Genomic DNA, 20,877 nt, shown 5'->3' with positions numbered 1-20,877 from the left:
CACTGCAGAATTATATATTCAGGAGAGGAGAGGAGAGAGGAGAAAATGATGAGCGAATGAGGCTTTGTCCTGCTCTGATAACAGAAAATGAACAGTTGTGACATGACTTAATATCCATGATACACCTCCCATCAATCCACCGTGTTCCACCGCCCATCAAATAGGAGCCCATATCCACACTCTTGGCTCAGCTTCCTCAATTTCTCAGGAGCTAGACTCGTCTCAGTGCTGCTGTGCACTCTGGCACAGCAGGCTGCGGCTGTTCTCTACTTACTGTGCACAACAGTCTGAGCAGAAAACCGTCCATGCATAATCTATTACTTCATCCCTTTGACTTTTATGTAATAATGCAACCTGGCTCTTTTCGAAGTACAACTACCTTCTATATATTTTTCCTTCACAATCTGTTGCTTTTACACATATTGTGTTAGTGTGCGCATCACAGGCTGTGTATTACAGTTTATATCACATTCTGGTTATATCTATACAATCATACAACACACCATAGTCTCTCTATTAGCGTCATATCCTTGCATGATCTAATAAACATAGAGAAATCTTAATAATATATACTCAATGCTATACTGTGGTAAGCAGCTATGCTATGATAAAATATACTGAATCAGTTTACTGACAGAGTGGATTTTTTTTTTTTTTTGGGGGGGGGGGGGGGGGGGGGGGGAGTATAAGAACCTTGATATTGATATAAACTTCCCTTTCCTCTCTGATACTGACATCAATTAACATAGTGAATAAGTAACGTCTGTCGTAGCTGAAGACAGGTATGTCACGTGTCACTTAAGCAGTCAGTGTAATGCGGAAAGTGTTAACTAGCTGGCGTAAGGTTCAACAAGGAATAACTCGGAGAATCCTCACTCCCTGGCTGGCTGAAGAGGGAAGCAGGGAGAGACCTTTCCACCAGAAAGAGGTCACACCATTAAGCATCTGGACAAAAAAAACAACAACCAAAAACCTGCAGGTAAGAGTAAGATGGTGTTTTTCTTTATCTTCATAGGAGAAAAATCGTTTGTTGCAAAAACTGTTACTATAAAGGTAATGGATGTGATTGTTGTTTATTCCAGTTCTGGTTCCTGTACCATAGACACATTAAAACCCAGACCCACCCCCCGCCTCCGGCCCATGTCCTGCTGTGCTGATTGGTCGGGGAGCTGTCTGTCAGCGTGATTGTGGCTGGGGAAAAATGGTCAACCTGGCATGTTGATGGTCTTGGCTGTGTAGTTCTGGAAGAGCGGCTGCAGGAACATGCCCATCGTGCCGAACACGCATACAAACACAAAGATCCACAGGAAGAGGCGGTCGATCACCATGGCAACATACTTCCAGTCCTCGCTCACCTGTGGTTGTGGAACAGGGTGAAGAGAAAGATTAAGGTGAGCAGAATCCCACTCTCAAGTCCAGTCATGCTCATTATCATTTGACCTACCCGTCTGCCTTTAACTAGACGCAACGTTAATGGAGGTGAAGTGTTAATGTGAATGGAGACTCGTTCAGCTACACAGCTCTGATGAGGTCTGACACGAGTCAAGGAGGAGGAGAAGGATGTAAGAGACTGGAGAGAGATGGAGGACGGAGAGAAACAGAGGGTGTTCTGAAACTGTGACCCCTGTGATGATAACTTAAAGAGAGAGGGGAATGAATGATGAGCCATGCACTGCGCTGGGAATGGGAGGATTTTAAAGGCGATGGGATGGTAACTATATCAGTGATAGACAGAATTACTGCGGTTTATTAATTCCCATGTCAGACGCACGCTCCAATAAGATGCGGTCAGGATAAGACATAAAAAATAACACCCTCACTCTGCTGACTCGCTTCTTCTATTCCAGCTCTTTACCAGTTGTAGTCTTTCTCTATGCACACGTCATGCTGCCGCTGCTGCTATAATTACATGTCTGTGTCGAATATTCAGAGGGTTACGATTGCATCACCAGATCTGTCTCCTTTGCTTCTGGCCTTTTGTACTAACCCTTGCATTTTAAATGGCAGTACTAAACAGCAGAGTTGCACAGCTCGGTCTTGACTATAACATGATATGGCACTGATCTGTGCTGCTCTGGATACTTTTTATGGCTGGTAACATATGCGCATAAAAGAAGATTGTTTATGGCAGGATTTCACACGCACGGAGACATGATAATTTTTTTATGTTAATACACAGTTGAATCTGAGTAATAAATATGGAGGTATGTATTATCAGCCGATACTATTGGTGCTCATCTCACATTATCACAGGCTATATTAGCATGCATGGTGTCAGAGCTGTAAACTGCAGCACCACATCAAATACACTTTTTTAATGTCATTTGTTTTTGCCAAAATTGCTGTTTAAATTTACAGGATTACATTTTTTAAGCTAGTGGAATAGCACTAAGTTAAAAGCTGCTGCTCAACAAATAAAGTAGACAAGCAGCACAAAAGCATTTATTTGGAGCTGTGTTTCTTTTCATAAGGAGACAGTTAGCAAATACTAGATAATTTAAGCCCCATCCCCCCAAAATAACCCAATGACCAATTTTACAATACAATATAATTTTACAATATAAGGTTAAAAAAATTTCTTTCACTGCTAAAAGGCTCTATCAGTCAAAGAAAGTGTCTGATTAAAGTGCTAAGGTCAGCACAAACAGTAAAATCGCAGTCTTTTAAAGCAGGGCAGCTACAGTGGGATAATAACTATCTCTGAGTCTGTGATTACACAAAAAAGACAGATTTACTGAGAGGAATAAATTAGTGGTGTTGCAATCACAGAAAACAGCACAGATGTGAGTGGACTGTTATCAGGTAATCAAAACTAACTGTCTAAACTATCTAAAAACAACATTTTTCCAGTTTTATAAGCAAAGAAAAAGCTTTTTGACATCAATAATGCCCAGGACAGTCTATGAGGAGGAGGGCAAATTCACAGCTCAAAACAGAGTAGAAATGATTAGTCAGTGAATAATCTACAAACATTATACAGCAAGGCTCAAGTTGACTGCAGGATTTATGCAGAGAAGAGCTGCTTTATTACAAAATGGGTCAGTGTGCAAACCTGAAACCTGTGTATGACAGGTTTCAGGTTTGCACAGGTTTGTTAGCGATGAAGCGGACTCCTTCCACAGCTTCCTCAAAGAAAACACAACATTTTCTTTTGTCCTGACCGATGCACATTTTAAGTTATTGTTACTGTGTCATGTGTGTAAATGCACACTGCTCTTGCTTTTTCTATGTGACATATAAGCCTACAGGTGTTTATTAAAGTCAAAGGAAAGACTGACTCAGCGGCAGCTGTGGGCAATCAGGTTGTTAAAAAAATAGGCTCAGATATTAAAAACGAGATTGGATGGATTAGATACTCATTTGCAAAAGTATTGATCCCATCAGGGCGGCCTTTGCCTCCTCCAGATGGCACACAACTTTACACAGCTAGCATACAGCCCCTCACCTCACTAGCAGCTGAATTGATTTTCACAAATCTGAACAACACTTTATGAAAAACATGAAGTTGGTAAAGCTCCTGCTTCAACAACACTTAAGTGTTAAACAATTATTATAAAAGTCAACTTGGCCAGTGAACACATGAATGTTAGCCCTTTAACTACTAGCAAATATTGGATAGCTACATTAGCCATGAGTTAAGTTATCATTTAAAGAAATAATAATAACTCAGTTGGTAGCTAGCAGCTAGGGCTAATAAGAATATGAATAATTTAAAAGTATAACAGAATTGTTTTTTTTCTTAAAGGCAGACATTGAAGAAAAGACAAATCTACCAGCAGTGGCACCCACCTTATTATATTTGCATTATGTTATATTTAAATTTTATTTTTGATATATATATATATATATATATATATATATATATATATATATATATATATATATATATACAATTAAAATATGGTGCCAGGTGTGTTTTGCTCAGTTATGTTACTGTAAAGTACATATGTTGGGCAAAACATTGTTGTCATTGGCATTATTATGTTTATTCTTTAAGATCTTTATTTTTAAAATCCCTCTAATTTTTATTCTTTTTTCCCCTCTGTGGAATCAAATAGTTTAGTGGGCAACAAACATGTTTCTTCAAAATCCTGAACAGCATTTTGTAAAATTCTGATATTTTTCTAATATGAGGGAAATCTGAGTCCCACGAATAGCTTGGCAGACATGTCTGTTTATTCTATAATAGAGCCGATGCTAAAGAGAGTTTAAAATAAATTCATTAATTCACATTATTTTTTATGTTGCACAACTCTGTGTGCACAGTGCTGAGAGGCTTTTGTGTCCTCTGCAGTTTTCACTGTGGCCCAAATTCCCTAAAATATTGCAAATTACATCTTAAAGTAAAGACATATTTCCTGTAACACAAACATAGCCTTTATGAATTTTGCATTACTGAAATACCGAAATACCAGAAATATGTTTAGCTCAATTTTCCACTCTGAGTAATTTTCCCATAAATTTATATACAATAAGAGCTCCTCAAAAACTATTGTCCACACATTTCAGCAGCAAAGAGAAGATTTTTGGTCCCAAAAGAGGCGTTTGCACTGATGCAGACAGTTAGCTAATCTGGTCCTAATTTATTTAATCTGTTGTCAACATAAAAATCTATTTTGAGCAGCTGTCAAATGCTATTTTTGCAGTTACTATGATAGTGAAGTTTATTAACCAGCTATAAAACATAAACAAATCTAGTGCAACACTATCAGCTCCAGGCTCTGATATGAAGCAACAGATAATACTCACACTCTGATCATCATCCTCGCTCTTCATGTGATTTGCGATGAAGCGTACTCCTTCCACAGCTTCCTCAAAGCCTGGACAGGCTTGAGCCAGCAGGGCCTGGGTCAAAGCAGGACCTGCAGCTGCTTGCTTCCCTCTTGGAAGGTTTCCAGAGCTCCCTTCTCGACCTTCTCTGACTCTGTTTAGACCATCGATGGATCCCCCTCCTGCACCTCCCAGATCCCCTCCAAACTGTTTAACAGACGCGCGGTTCACATAGCACGTACAAGGGTCACTGTCCTCCTTACCAAACACTGTGGAGGTCCCCCCTCCATTCCCACCAGCAGTTCCCAGCCCGAGCCCCACCATCAAGGCCCCTGCCTCTCCACTTCGACCACCCTCGCTCTGCTCCTGCGCCCTCCTCCTTTGACGCAGCCGCTGACGCTCGCAGCTGTTTCTCGGCTGGCGCATGAAGAGCAGGGCAGGAAGCTTGTTGAGGAACACTAGTTTAACCCAAGGGGGCATGGTGTGTGTGGTGGGAGAACGATGGTGCACATTCAGGACACATACACTGGTGACGATAGAGAAAGTGACCAGAACCATGGTGAACATCAGATACTTTCCGACCAGAGGAACATCCAGTGAAGTTGGTGGGACGATCTTGGAGATTAGCAGCAGGAACACGGTGAGAGCCAGCAGCACTGAGATGCAGAGTGTCATCTTCTCGCCACAGTCAGAGGGCAGGTAGAAGACCAGGATCGCCAGCGAGGTGATGAGCACACACGGGATGATGAGGTTGATAGTATAAAAAAGAGGCTTCCTGCGAATGATGAAGTCATATGTGATGTCCACGTAAGTAGGGTCAGCTGGGTTTTCATTTCGTCTGCCCGGCAGGGCGATGATGTCCCACTCTCCACTGGGGGTGAAGTCATCCATGCTGGCTACATCAGCGCGAAGCACCAGATCGATTTCAGTGCGGTCGTAGGTCCAGGAGCGGAAGCGCAGCGTGCAGTTCTGCTGGTCAAAGGGGAAGTGCTTGACCTCAATCTTACAGGCTGATTTATAGATTGCCGGGGGCAACCAGAAGATGCTGCCATCGTAAGACACCACTGCATTAGAGTAGAACGACACCTCGTACACCCCATCAGCACTAAGAGACAAGGTCAGAGAGGATAAAGACAAAAACAGGAGTCAGACATAAATCCAGATGCTGGTGTGATGATTTAAATAATAAAAGAGTATCATGAGGAGCCATGTTTCTTCCAGGCCTCTTGAATAGGGTAATGTGGTAGTGCTTTATCTTATTATGCAGCAGCTTCATTAGACCTCAGCGACACATTAACGAATCTTGAAGTTATGGGTGTGACTTTTTGAGGTTTCTCTGGTTAGCAGCGTGACAGACTCCTTATATTAACACACAGAGGAAGGATAAGGAACCAAATGAATGTGAAGTCCAGGCAGAAGACATCATTTTTAAGGTAATCTGGGCTTGATTAAACAGCACATGTAAGCTACTGTGAGCTGTATGAATTTCATGTCATCTTACGATAATGGCAGAAAAATACATGCAGCAAGAATATTTTTAACATACAAAAGAGGAACCTGCACGAACACATAGCTGCACATTTTCAGTGCACTATGACCCGCTTCATCTTTTCTCCAAATGAAATAATAATATAAAAAGTGGTGTGGTAGTGGCATAAGCTGAGTTAATCCTCCAGTTTAAAGGACTGACAGTTGGACTCATCGGAGTCATGGAGGATAACACCCCAACCTGGGGTACACGGGATTAACGGGATCACTTTTCCAGAGTTAGTTGGGTCAGGGATCTTATAATCTTTAGTCAAGTAAGGCCTGAAGCAGGGAAAGAGGAGAAGGCCAGACAGATCGCTGTGCTCTGATGAGCTGATTTACATACTGTATGCTGACACTCAGTTTCCATTACATTAAGACCAGTGGTCCGCAACATCCCCATTCTCTCTCAGACATGCAGGAGAATTCTAATTAACAAAACATGCGGATGAAGTTTACACGTTAATCATTTTGTGTAATACATTACAGTGAAGCTTATTTGGGACGTTATCATTTATGTACTATGTATGTGATAGTACACTCATTTGCACATGAGTGATTCCTACCGCTCATCTTGCCAACTTGTTAAAGGTCCTCGGGACCTAAGTAAATTTGTATTTAGTTACCACAAACCACAAATGAATCGACACATAAAAATGTATGATGTAGTATGTCAGCACAGGAGTACTGGATGGTTTCTGGAATGCAGCTGATGGGATAGGAACTATGCACAGACGGTAGGGACAGGAATAAGGCTGAAAGTCATTAAATTCCCAGCAGAAAAGTTTTGGTCTGGAGGTGCATAATAGGCTAAGTCAACCATGCGCACCCCTGAAGACTTTTCATAAGGTAATCTGTTCTCAATAGCAGAATTAAAAGTGATGGCTGCATATTTCTATGACAGTGTGGAAGTAATTTCAAATCCTTCCATTGGTCCAAGATAGAAGAGCCACATTAAAAGAGAGGCAATGGTAATTATCTAGACTCTCAGCGAGCACATCAAATAAGCTTCATATATTTTACAAGTGGAAAAGACAAGACGACAGAAGTTTGCATTCTTGTGGAACAACTGTGTGCACCGACTCATCACTTCATTTGCTGATGTATGCAGTGCAGGTGACTTGTTCTGTACTTTCATGGTGCAGTGTATGCACTATCAGTTTGTATCTTTACAAAGTGAGGACAGGTGGACGAGAGAGTGACTCACTTGTTGTAAAGCACCACGTCAGGCAGCCAGATGTGTTTGGAGGGCAGCCTGACCTTCAGCATTCCATCAAACTCCTCGGGGACCCAAGTCAGACGATAGTCCTGCCACTCCTAAAGGCCAATAAAAACACAACGCTTAGTCACTCATCTGCCAACCACACAGCAGGAAATGACATCTTGAGAGAAGCAGACAGGAGAAGGTGTGTCTGTTTGTCTTTTTGTGTTCGTCACTCAGTCACTGGTCAACATGACATGTTGCAATAAAGATAAGCCTAAGGTACGTTATATGCTATCTGCCCAACCTGCACCTTCATCACACTTCTACCATTAGCCAGAGTAACACTCATGTCTGTCCTGACCCTGAATGGTCTTTAAAACACACCCGGCCGCAAACCACTCAGCATGATTATAATGCAGCAGCTGTTCCCAGGTATGTGTGTGTGGGTGCATGTGAATGCATCAGCAGACATCTGAGTCCTCTGTGCAACTTTGTGTAAAAGACAAACATTATCTTGTTTTCCATGTTGTGGATCAGACTTTGACATTGCCACACTGAAGCCTCTGTGACCTGTTACCACAGTTCTGTGTGTGGTATAACCAGGTTGGAGCTGTATTGCTCATGCTAGACTGTCCTCTGTAACTGTGATGCATTGTGGTCATTACAGTTTGTCTCGGCTCACGACAGCTGTCCTTGGCACTCCTACTTTCTGATGGCAAAGAATCCATAGAGCACTGATGGTGATTCTATGCTCCGTTACACGTCATAAATCCTAATCTGGCTCATGTGTGTGTCTGTCTATGTGCCAGTGTGTGACAACCGTACTTAGAACTGCTTTATATGAAAAAGTTTATATATATATATATATATATATATATATATATATATATATATATATATATATATATATATATATATATATATATATATATATATAAATAAATCTCCCTCTCACTCCCTGACGGTGTGGTATGCATGTGTTCCTTAAGCACCGGAGACCTGGGAGTTGTTGTGTGCAGTATTTAGCTGTTCCTAGGTCTGCGCTCTTCTGGACAGAGACCTCTGTTGTTGTGCCTGGAATTTGTTGGAGCCAGTCTTGCAGTTTCGGGCTTGAAGTTCCTAATCCTTCTATTAAAACTGGGACCACTTTGGCCTTTACCTTCCACATCTGCTCCAGTTGTTCCTCCAGCCCTTGGCACTTCTCTGTTCTCTGGCTCCTTCTTTCTGATGTTGCTGTCCGGTGGGAACACCGCACCTATCACAACTGTGGTCTTCTGCTCCTTGTCAACCAGCACTACGTCTAGTTGGTTAGCCAGCAGCTGCTTGTCTGTCTGGAACTTGAAATCCCACAGGACCTTAGCCTGTTGGTTTTTTGGTTTTTTTACCCACCTTTGGTGGTGTCTCCCATCGGGACTTGGGAAACAGATGTCCCTACACACTATCCCAGCCACTTGTTTGTGTCTTTCAGTGTATGCTGTCCCATATATTCCATGTCCACATGCCCACTTCTCATCAATATGTCCTTGTCCTTCAACACCTGACGTATGGCTTTAGCTATCTGCCTTGCATGCCCTGACCAGGTATTCAAAGCTTGACCTTTTCTTCTGAATATATACACCATCAACAATGGCCACATTATACAGTTTTCTAAACAGAAGAATTTCATTGCGTATACAAAATCATCCTAGCGTGGCTGAGTCTTTCTGAAGGAAAGATGGGAAGGGGTTCACAACTCCTAGTAAGACTATGTGGCCAAAGAGTTTTACAATATAAAATATTTTTGTGCAGAATTGGAAATAATTTGTGGAATTCATCGTCTACAGCAGATCAAATCAATGACAGATTCAGAGAATCTGAGGGAAATCTCTATACTCAGGGGACAAGGACAAAAAACAGTATTATGTAATATTCACTGCACTGACTCCACTGCAGACATATTTAAAAAAGATCCAGAAACAAAGATGGCTTCTCTGGACAAGAGCTCACTTAAGATAAGAAGAGTAAGACTAAAGAAAAATATCCTGTGATCTTAAAAAACAAAACAAAACAACTAAATTTAAAACTCTTTTGGGAAATGAATGTGCATCCTTAGAGCTATAGAAATAGATTACAGTCCTGCTGCTTATCAGCTCATCACAGTTACAATTTTGTAGTGAAACAAAGAGTTTAAATCCTTGGATTTTCTTTATTATTTATTTACAACCCATCTTTGCTGTTTTTTTTGGGGGTTTTTTCCAAAGTTGTTAGGTTTGTGAATCTCAGCTTAAGCCAGTCTTTGGTCATTTGTCTGAATATCTAGAATATGTTCATGTTGTTGAATAAATTATTATAAGTATTAAGCCCAAATAGCTATATACCTCAGCTATAAGAGGTCACATATGACTTTACAGAACATCAAAAATCACAACATTAGCGCAGAAACATGAGTTCAGCTTCAGAAATGTCTTTCTGTACATTTCTCACTCTCTGGTAAATTCCCATCTCTTATTTTTCTTCTTCTGGATTTTGTTTGAGGACGAGCATGACTCTCTTTTTTGATGTCTCTCTTCACCAGTCCTGTCGACTTTTGTCTGAACTGAAGCTCTACATGATTGCTGGCAGGGTCATACTCAGCTATCCAGAAACAGCAACAACACGGAAAAGAAAAATGCATCTTTCCACCCCAGTAACTGCATCCGTGAATCGTGTACTATTGGTGTGATAACACTTCAGGAACTTGATTATCCAATGAAATTCATCACGTACAGTAGTAAATTTTAGAGAGAGGAACCTTCAATGTGTGTGTTTGTGTTTATCTAAGTCACATTTATGACTACCGTCCAAGTCCCTCGCGGTTTGTGATTCACGTCCACTGACCTAGCTGCGACACTGTGAAATCTAAGAAAAAAACACACCTAAAAATAAATATTTACTCATTGTTTTCTCTGCATTTCACTAAGCTTTCTGCCTTCTCTTTTTCCATGTAGCATAATGTTGGGTACGCAGTGATTAGATCAGATGGGGAGTCAAAATTCTCACCTGTGTTAGCCAGACATTGGTGGTCATCACCTGCTCTCGTTCATGCTGCAATGGAACACATTCACATTAAAAGCTGTAGTTTTATTGCATGAATTTATTCAGAAGCGGCTCATTGTTATTTGTATGTAAAAGACTCAGTGAGGATGAGATGTCCTGATTTATAGTATGTTTAAACAGGGTCAAGCTTCAGAAAACATCCTTCAAACTCCATGTCCCAGTTTTGTAATAGGGGGAAATAAATGTTGTTTTCAAGCTGAGGCCAATGATAACCCTAATGATGTCTTCAAGATTAATTTCTCTTTAGAGAGCTCCTCCCGCGCCACAGAAGGAATCCTGTAACTGCTTTTATATATGCTGGCTAGAACTCATCACTATAAATCATCTTTATGTGCAACATCGGCGGTGCAGCCGTTAAATTTACAACAAAAAAATAAAAAAAACAAACAAACCTGAGCAGAGAATTTCAGCCTCGAGACAAAAGCAACGTTACCCTTTGTCTGAGGCTTGTTTGCAGTCGTGGAGAGTAACAAGTACAAGTACAATATTCATTGCGTCACAATATTCAAATACTGCTCAGTGTTGCTGGTTTGTCTGTGATTATGTTTAATTTGAGTTTTAAATCAAGATTCTGGCGTTTAGGTTACCAGGAGGAAAAACAGAAATTTAAATGAATCACCATTTGTGTTTATGTTGTTTGTTCTATTATCCAAATTAAATTCTAAAAATCACATTAAATCATGCACACAGATTCAATCCCAGACGTGTCCATACTCACAACACTAATGAGTTGGGCCAAAGACACCATCAGCTGCACAGTAACCAGCTCAGAGCCGTTAGTCGCAGGACGGATCAGTTTGTTATAATGCGCTGGGTTTAGGAGATGCTCCACCAACCGCTCCTCTGTGTCTGCCCCAAGGCCGCCTGTAATGAAAGCGCATCATCATCATCATCATCATCATCATCATCGTGTGGCTCTATCAGGAAGCACCAAAGTTGCAGGCATCTGTGTCTCACTTGGCCTTATTTAAAAGATGTTTTATCAAATTGGATTTGCAATACAAACATACTGGAGCTTGAAGTCTGTGGTGCCGTAAGTGCTTCTTTTGAGAGCCGCGACATTGCTCATCACCGGCGGCTGGAGGACGTCAGCACACCTCAATGCATAGATCTTACGAGATCTGACATCACGAGAATGAGTCAACCACTCTGTATGTCTCTATCGCTCTCCTTCCTGTCTCTATCACACACTTCGTCCCGCTGCTCTGTCTCTATGTATTCTCCTCTGCCCTGCTGCACTTCTCCCCAACTGCCACTCTTTTGTAGCTCTGGGTTATTTTCACTCAGTCTCTCGCGTCCCTTCCCCTGTCTCTTCCCCCTCCCATCCCTCCATCTGTAGCAGACTGTAGTCTTATCTGTGTGAGTGGTTGAATTTAGGCAGAGCTGTCACAACACCACACACAGGAGGGGAGGGTTTTCCGGGGGGGGGTTTTCACTGAGAGAGTGATGCACTGAGAAAAACAACTGTTCTGCACCTCCTGCTTCCTTCCTCATTCCCTCCTGCTTTTCACTCCCTGTCTCTCTGGCATCTGCTCATCCCTGCGCTGCGTCTTTTCACCCTCACGCTCCACCCCTGAAGATAAACACAGGCTGCTAACTGTACCGATGTTGTCATACTCTCTTTTAAAGGCCGTTAACATTGCAGGAAAACAAACGCGTGAAAGCTGATGTAGGTAAAATTATTTCTTTTTAATGAACACAATGATATTAAAAAGTATACAAAGAGCTTAGACTCTCAATTTCTCCATGAATCTGCGCAAAAATAAATCAAATTTGAATTAATTAACAACTGTTAGAGTTCAGTTGGTACAGCGTAAAGGATTTCAGTCTTTTTGTTTTAAAAAATTGTACTTTAGCGCAGATAGAGATAAACATTTTCCCAGACAGGACACTGTTTATTACCCATAGCAAGAATCAGCGAAAATAAAAGAACTGTTTTATACAGGGCTATGGATGAATGGAAGTCACTGCCAATAGAAATAACATAAAAAACCACAAAAACTGTATTTAGAAAACTTTAAAACAATATTTATTTGGTCTGATTTTGATGCTTGCAATGCAACATGAGAGCTCAAAAGGTAAATTAAAACACAGAAATGGAAAGAAGACGTACCAAACTTCTTCTGAATGTTTCTGGCTCCTCTGTGACACTCTGTCCTCCTCTATTTATCCCCTGCTCTCCACCCTCCCCTTCCTCTTTGCCCTGTAGCGCTGCTGTGTTCACTGAACAGGAATGATAGCCTCTATCTCTGGATCAATAAGGACTCTATTCATACCCCGTGACCTCTCGATGCAATCCCTCGCTCCCACATCCCCTATTTTTTAATCTTCTGCTCTTTCTCTGTCATCACATTTTCCTTAACACTTTTACCATCTTTTTCATCATCCCAGTCAGCCCGTTTCTTCTCCCATCCTGTTTGTTATCTCCATCTCGCTGTCGCTGACAGCCAGTGTACATTTATTGCCCTTTCCTTCGCTAAATCAGCATCATCAATACAAGTCCTGTCAGCATGAGTGTTGTACTTTTGTGCACAAGAGCTGGCTTTTTTTTTCTATGCGTGCATGTGTGCCATTTTGTGGACACACATTCATCAGGGAAATAAGCATTGCTGTCTGTGTCAGAACCATATGAGTAATGTATATTATTCCCGGAAGCACAAGGCAATAACACTGTCGGATGAGACAGGAAGCCAGACTGGCAGAGGAAAAAAAGGAAGAGCACGGTTCATTCAACCATGCTCATACGTGTATATGAAAGATTTCTGCTTACTATAAAAGTACTATGTAGTAAAATAGACAAAATGTAATTAATTATCTTAAAGTCTTAAGTCCCTCATTTCTTTGTATTTTGCTTCAGTAGAGACAGACTTTCTTGTAATTTTTAAAGCACTCATGAGCAAAAGTTCTCCAGGCTTACTGAAGATCTTTCAAAGTTTCTCTTTGAACATCGGCTGCTTTGTCATTCATTTAAGTCCAGTCCTTATACCTGACCATTTTTAGAAGATGTTTTTTTACATTTATTAAGCCACTTAACACTGACCTAAAATGATCATCACTATGTGCAGAGGAGCTTTGAAGGTCTTTCAAGAAGCCCGGAGAACTTTTCCTGAAGATTGGCTAAGAGAGTTCAGGCTGTGTTTAAGAATAAAGGTATTCATATCAAATATTGATTTGTACAAACTCTGTTTTTGCCTCATGTACTTCATTTAGATAGATAGATACCACAACACTTTCAGCACGCCATGTTTTACCACTTCTTCGTGAACTAGAGCATTTACTACAGAAATAGCTTAAAATAACTAAGCAAAAATGAGCATGTGGTCAGGATACACCAATATTTTACAGCACTGCAACTAATCAGGCAGAAAGATTCATTTTTTCTTATCTCGTTTTTTTTTTTATGTAAAACTACGCACACACTCGAGCCTGCTCAGTGTGCAAACACATTAACTCGGCCGCTCATCTTCAACACTCAAATAATGCTACTAACCACAGACTGATGTGCCTCTGTCGCCACATGCTAAAGGCTGAACTGAACGGCTCTAATGTTGTTGGTAGTTCAGGTGGCTTTATATTTGTTTTCCAGAGCAGATATTGCAAACTTAATGTGACATTATGAATATTTCAGCAGGGCTCCCCATTAGACCCGTAAGCTAGGGAAGTTACACATCACCGTGCACATGCAAACACACAAACACGCACACGCTTCCGTGACAGGAGGACCGGAAGAGACAAGATGGTAGCCATTAGGTCAGATTGCTTTATAGCTATGTCTGCCCCTTCAATCCGTTCGTCCTTAAAAATAGCCATTAATCTTAGCGTGCTGATGGACCTTTTGTGTCCCCAACAACTTGTTTATAAAATCTTTACTTTTGACAGCATCTGGTTATAATTTCTAATGCTGCTTAGAGACTAGAGCACACGCTGTAAAGACAAACGTGGAGAAAATGAAGGCGAGGCGAGATCTAAATTGAATTATCCCACTAAGACTATTACAGTGATGATCTCTATTTATACAGCTCGCTCAAATGAGAAAAGGTTGGAGGGAAACTGGGGTCATTTTCTGCCCTCCTTTCTGTCGACGGCTAAAGAGGCTTTTTGGCTGCAGCTGAAACCTTTTATGCTGAAATATTCTTAAGTCAATAATGGAGAGATCCACTGATGTACTGGCAACACCCAATTGGCTCTGTAGTGGCCATAGAACTGAGATATTAATATTGATCCTCCATCTAGTTGCAATATCAGAGCACAAAAACAGAGGCATTCCACTGTGGGCTAACTGCAGCCTGAAGCTTTATTGTCTTTCCACGCTGCGCACAAAGATGTAAAGTCAGTCGAGTTTGTTGTGTTTTAATAACCACAGAGGTTTTCATTTTTTTACAGAAAGCACTGACAAATCACTCCAGCATGTTGTTCTATTATTAGAGCTGAAACATTAGTTGATGCATTTAATCTTTGATCATCACATGTTATTAATTTAAAAAAAAACAGCTTTTTTTAAAGGAATTTTTTTTTCAACCTTTTATTTAATAGATCCACGGATATGGCAAAGATCATAATCATGATTTATTTTTGACCAGCGTTTAGATCTTAGTTATATGGTTAGATCAGTGACTGACTTTGTAAACATGCAGTAATGAATAAAGACCTGTTTTAAAACAAGTGACAAACCATGCACAGTATTTGCTGTTGCTTCACGGCGTGACGTCTTGAAATCAGATTGTTTCTAGAGACGATTTAATTTGACCAAAACCTTTCTTTGCAGGATCCTGGCTTGAGCTAAATGAAACCTGCCAGGACTTGGCTGCGATCGTGTTTGGATTTTAGGGAGGGGCAACAATGCACCACTATAACGAGCCATTACTACACGGCGGGATTTGGTGTAAACAACACGTCTTCATATTGTTTGTGACCTTAACATCTGAACATCTGAGCGTTGCAGCAGAAACTGAGACGCATCACACCTGATTTTTGTCTTTAGCTGACTCTAAGGGTCTTTACATTAGAATATAAAGTGGCTTGAGGCACTATATATAATAAAACTGAATTGAATTTAATCAAAAAGTATTTATTTGAGTTACTATTGCCTTCCCATCAGTTCAAACCAGTCTGGTCATTCTCTGACATCAAGAAGACATTTTCACGCAGAAAACTGCAGCTCATGGTATATTTTCTTTACAGAACTTCCTCTGTAAAGTCTAGAGATAGTTATGTGGGAAAATCCCAGCAGATTGTTGTTGTTTCTGAAGCACTGAGACAAGCCTGTCTGACACCAACAACCATGCCAAATCACCTTTCTTCCTCACTCTGATGCTCAGTTTGAACTTCAGCAGGTCGTCTCCATGCGAGCTATAACAAGCAGCTGAACAGGTGTGCCCAATAAAGAGGAGAGTGCATGTCACAAAACAAAAACAGGAACACAATAACAGCTGTTTTCTTTCATTTATTTTGTTTTTATAATCACTGGAAGCCAAAATGATAATCTGACATAAATTCAATTATTTACCCAAGAACCATTTTTTTAAAATCTGAGTTCATTTTTAAACATTAATTTTTAAACAAATTAGTTGGAACCTGTATAAATATTAAGAGAAAACCATGCACAGATCAACACAACTATTTAATTTGTTGACAAATTTTAAAAAAAATGTGTCCATGTATCATGGATACGTAGATATACGCCCATATTTTGATTTATAGATAGACTGTTGTTGCTACAAATGCCATAAATATTCTAGCTATATGCTAGAGCTATTAAAATGACATCTTAGGTTTGAATTTTTCTAATATATAGGTGCATGAGTGATATTAGCTCAGTGGATCACTGGGACAAAACAGAATATATTGCTGCTGTGGAAAATGTTTCATTCATTTTGAAGTCACATCAAGGGAAATTTGAGGAGAATATGCTAAAATAGTTTAGAATAATGAAGGCTGCAAAGCATCGCCGTCAGAGGCTGCAGTTTAACTCATCCAGAAATCATACTGTAAATAAGCAGTAATAGCTTTCATTTGTTTATTAAAACGCATGGAGCTCAGCTGCTGGATGACAGGATATGGCCTTCTAACAGCGGTGCCTATTTCAGGGGCTGCAATAAAATGCATCACTTGAAATGCATTATGCCTCTCGTCGCAGCTATTATTTGCACTGTCGTTTAGATACTCATAAATCGCGAGGCCACGCTTGCACCAGGTCAGCGCCTGCAGCAAAAATGTGCCCATGAATAGATAACAACAAGAGGACTGACTGCAAAAATGATTCCACATAACTCTTAATGTCGCATTTTGTTGAAGTTAGAAAGTCTTTTTCGTCTCTTATACTTGATTTTATTGAAAGGTGTGCGTCATCTTGAATGCACTTCTACAAAAAGCTGTATCAGTGCAAGGTAAGCACACACCTGCCTCGACTTAAGTCCACCTTTATTTTTTTAAATATTCTTAGACAAGGTCAGATTTAAAACTCTTAACTTTCCAAACGTCTCTTATCTGCCTCTTCTTCTCTGCTGCTTAAGTTTCTATTAAACCTCTGTGCTCTCCCTTTGCTTCCCTTTAATCTCCCGGGCCACACTGCTGTGTGCTGCTGCTGCTCTTGCTACTACTGCTGCACATTCATTCACATAAACACACACACACAATCTTGCACAAATCACACATGAGAGCACAGGGTTTTACACATGGAATCACGCACACTCTCACATGCGAGTGCAGGCCCGTGCGGTGAATCCGCTGCACATTTTTTAATCACAGATGCTGCCCCTACCCGCTGATCTGATCCTGTTGCTGCTGTGTATTGGGAGTCGGTCCAACGAGATAGAGACAGAGAAAATAAGCAAGCGAGATAAAGCGCGGAAAGAGAAAGCGAGGTTGAGCGAGACGATAGCAGGGCTGCTGTCATGTGAACAATGAGATTCTGCAAAGATCAGATGAGGAAAATCGGTGCACCACAAAAAACCCAAAAAGTGATGACAGACTAAAGTAAAGGAGCAGAACTTTCTAGACTGTAGCGCTAGCACAGAGATGATTTGTTGATGTGCATTCACACATAGCAGAGGACTACAGTGTATGCATGCACTTATTAAAATATCTTTTAAGATGCAGAGACATCTCTGGCTGATGAGTGTCGCAGACTCTGCTCCATATCCAGTAACCCCTGCATTAGGTCAGCTCAGCCCCACAGACTCTTTTTATTATGCATGGCCTGTTGGGGAAATGACAAGAGACATCCTCCTCACACAGCGAGATGGCCAAATCCTCACGGCAGCCTCTTAGACAGGTGGTGAAATGTCCTTGAGCGTCCTTGCACAGCCACTCAATACAAGACTCCTCCGTGTGTGTGTGTTTGTGTGTGTGTGTGTGTGTGTGGATGCTTATGTAAGTAAATGATGCCGTGGCTCTGGAGGTGTAAACCTATGACTTTTCTCCTCTTCATTCGATCACCACCTTTTTTTTATGCCAGCTATTTTTGTTGTGGGAAATGCATGGATTCTCTCACATGTCTCTTGCCTTCTTCGCCTCTTATATGACGTGAACATTACAATAAAGGACAAACATGACTAAATAAGAACACCGAAATCAACACGTAAGCCTCAAACTAGGCAAAGGTTGTGTTTCCTAAGTATTTAACATTTGTGTGTTTTTGCTTGCTCGCTTGTAGGAAACTTCTTAAACGCCTTATAAGCTCCAGGTGTGTGTGTGTGTGTGTGTTTATATGTGCCCAGTGTGCATTTTTCTTCAAACATGTGTTTGTATGTGCTTGTGTGTGGACAGAGTTTATAGTCTCTGAGGATGATGCTAATCAGATTTTCTCCCTTAAGGGAAGATGACTCATTAGTACTCCACAGCTTATGAGGCTCCTTAAAGTGATATCTCATGTTGGCATTTTTAGTGCAAACACCTCTGTTTGAACCGAATATAGGGCAAGAATTGAATATTGTGCAAATTTACACCAGCTTCATACAAAAAAGCGTGTCCTTTGACATTTGACATTTTAACAATTAGCTCTATTCAGGCTTTTATTGGCATTTAGCTTATTAGATTTTCACTGGAACTCATTATTTTCACTGTAAAACAAAGTCTGTTATTAAATGAATGTTACTCCTGATATTTTTTGATTATTTTCATGTTCTTTAGTTATCTTCATTTTATTGTATGTCTCTAAAGACTTTAGATTTTGTATTTTTGCTAACAAAATCGAGCATTAAATGTTGTTTCCATATAAATCTTAAACGGATGCTTTAACTAGTATACAGCTGCTATTTTTACCAAAGCTGTGCGGTGAGAACGTCTGCAACCGGTGCTTGATGTGATAAGTGGCAGGTTAATGTTAGTTGAAGCACTTTATCTCGTACTATCTGTCTTCGTCATTTCCTCTGGATGCAGTGTGATGAACTATGGGTGTAAAGCTGTCTTTTTTGGGGGGAGGGTGTAAAAGAGGAGTCAAAGCAGCATGTTTTCGCCCTTGGTGATGATGAACGGTTAGTCAGTGCAAGGCAGATGGCCAAGCGTGTGCATGCGCGCGAGTGGACAGAGGTGTGTGCTGTGTGTGTTGCTGCACAGGCAGTCTTTTGCTCTGAGCTGCTGAGCTGGCCTCTGCTCTATCCTCTGCTGTAGATAGGTTACAAAATCTTAAGGCAGTCATAATTCAGCCACTGAGCGGATGTGTTGGAGCGACACCAAAATAAAGCCAACTTACAGAGGTAAAATATGTCCAAACAACCTAAGAGCTTACAGTATTTACTTTAAATGTGCTGCGAGAGCCATAAATAAGATAACCACCCAATGCATGCGCCCCATAACAATAAGTTTATCCATCTAAGCTGTTGTGCAAAAACAGAAGGCTTTCCCTGTGCACCCTGATGACACATCATTTGCCCTTTGATGACAGGAAGAAGAAGTTGTTTTAGCCCAACATGCCTCTTATTAACCTTCCCACTCAATGCAAGACCTCAGTGTTAATGAGAGAGAAGGAGAGAGAGGCGAGTGAGTGATAAGATAATTTATTTCTCTCTCAATTAATTAGAAGGAATATGCTAACTGATGCCACAGTGGTTTAGCTGTTGCAGTAGGCTGGTAAATTTCTCATGTATGTTTATCACATGTTTTATTTTCAGTAGAAAAGATTATAAGTTTGATTTAAGTCTTTTAATACGTATCATTTTCATCTGATCTACCAAAATGTGACTAACTCCCGCACACTCAACACTGAAATAGCAGTAATTCCATAGAAGAACATCACACACGTCCCTAAACGCATTATATTAACCCCAACAGAATCTCAGGTTAAATATATCTTGTATTTTATATGCTTACGATGCAAGTGTTTTCCCCCTTTACACTTGCTAATGTATTTTCATTGTGCTCTATGGAGTGGGTATTTCTCCACTACATCATTCCGTCGCGCTCGCTGCTGTTTTAAAGAAAGATGGTGACACAGCAGTGAAAGAGTCGCTTTCTCCACCTCTGCCTCTCCCTAGCGTCTAACCAGTCCTTTTTTTATTGCATTCACTTCTTCATTACTTGGAAGAAACCTTTTCGGATTCCCTTAATGCACAGACGCGCGGTGTTTTATTGCCCTATGAGGGTGACGCACAAGAGCTTCGATGGAGCCATTATGTGGACAAGGTAGGCTACTCACCTCCCGCAATGGCGAGGAGAGCCAGCAGCAGCAGCGGCGGCCAGCCGTCCATCGTCAAACGTGCGTCCGAGCGCGCTCCGAGCCCGGAAAGGTGTTCACCGGGATGGAGAGGCCACCGCAGTGTTAACTCCCTCTCCTCCTCACGACTCAAACCTTTCTTTACTGTCTACCTGTCATGGTGACGTCAGGGCTTTCCGGCGGTCCACACTCCTTCCTTTTCAGGGGAAAATATAAATATCTCGGCGGAGCCAGGTAAGCTCTGCGCTCGGTTGAGTTGTGTTGGCTGTCCGTGCTGAACGTTGCTCAGCGATGCGACGCGCTGGAAAGGCGGGGGCGGGTGAGGGGGGGCGCACAGAGGAGCAGGGTGGGGGAGACGGGAGGAGAGGATGTGGCATACCTCTGAGACTCCGTATCTCAGTTAGAGATGCCAGTGTGTTCCCCGCACAAAGTCACACATCACCATAATGTAATAATAAGCACTCCTAGGGTGTGAGTGCTGCTCAGTCTGACTTTATAGTAACCTTGTCAAACTTAATGGGATTTTTATGTTTAGTTAAAGTTCCAGGTCAAATATTTGTGGAGGTGGTAGCTGTGATAATTAAACATAAGCTATAAATGTGATTACATTGGCTTTGCTTATATTAAAAAATATTAACTGTAAATGTAA

At 41.0% G+C, this 20,877-nt stretch overlaps 1 protein-coding gene across 1 annotated transcript; it reads right to left on the bottom strand.

Moving 5' to 3' along the window:
• Positions 1–670: 670 nt before the first annotated feature.
• chrnb2 (cholinergic receptor, nicotinic, beta 2) lies at positions 671–20,324 on the bottom strand. The gene is made up of 6 exons (XM_004541289.4): positions 20,211–20,324; positions 11,295–11,440; positions 10,520–10,564; positions 7,505–7,614; positions 4,750–5,875; positions 671–1,355 (listed from the first exon to the last, which is right to left on the bottom strand). The coding sequence occupies exons 1-6, from the start codon at positions 20,260–20,262 to the stop codon at positions 1,206–1,208; spliced, it is 1,629 nt and encodes a 542-aa protein (XP_004541346.1). The 5' UTR covers positions 20,263–20,324; the 3' UTR covers positions 671–1,205.
• Positions 20,325–20,877: the final 553 nt, after the last annotated feature.

Source organism: Maylandia zebra, linkage group LG11, assembly GCF_041146795.1.
Source record: "Maylandia zebra isolate NMK-2024a linkage group LG11, Mzebra_GT3a, whole genome shotgun sequence".
Lineage (NCBI taxonomy): Eukaryota > Metazoa > Chordata > Actinopteri > Cichliformes > Cichlidae > Maylandia > Maylandia zebra.
This window is presented reverse-complemented; position numbering and strand designations above follow the sequence as displayed.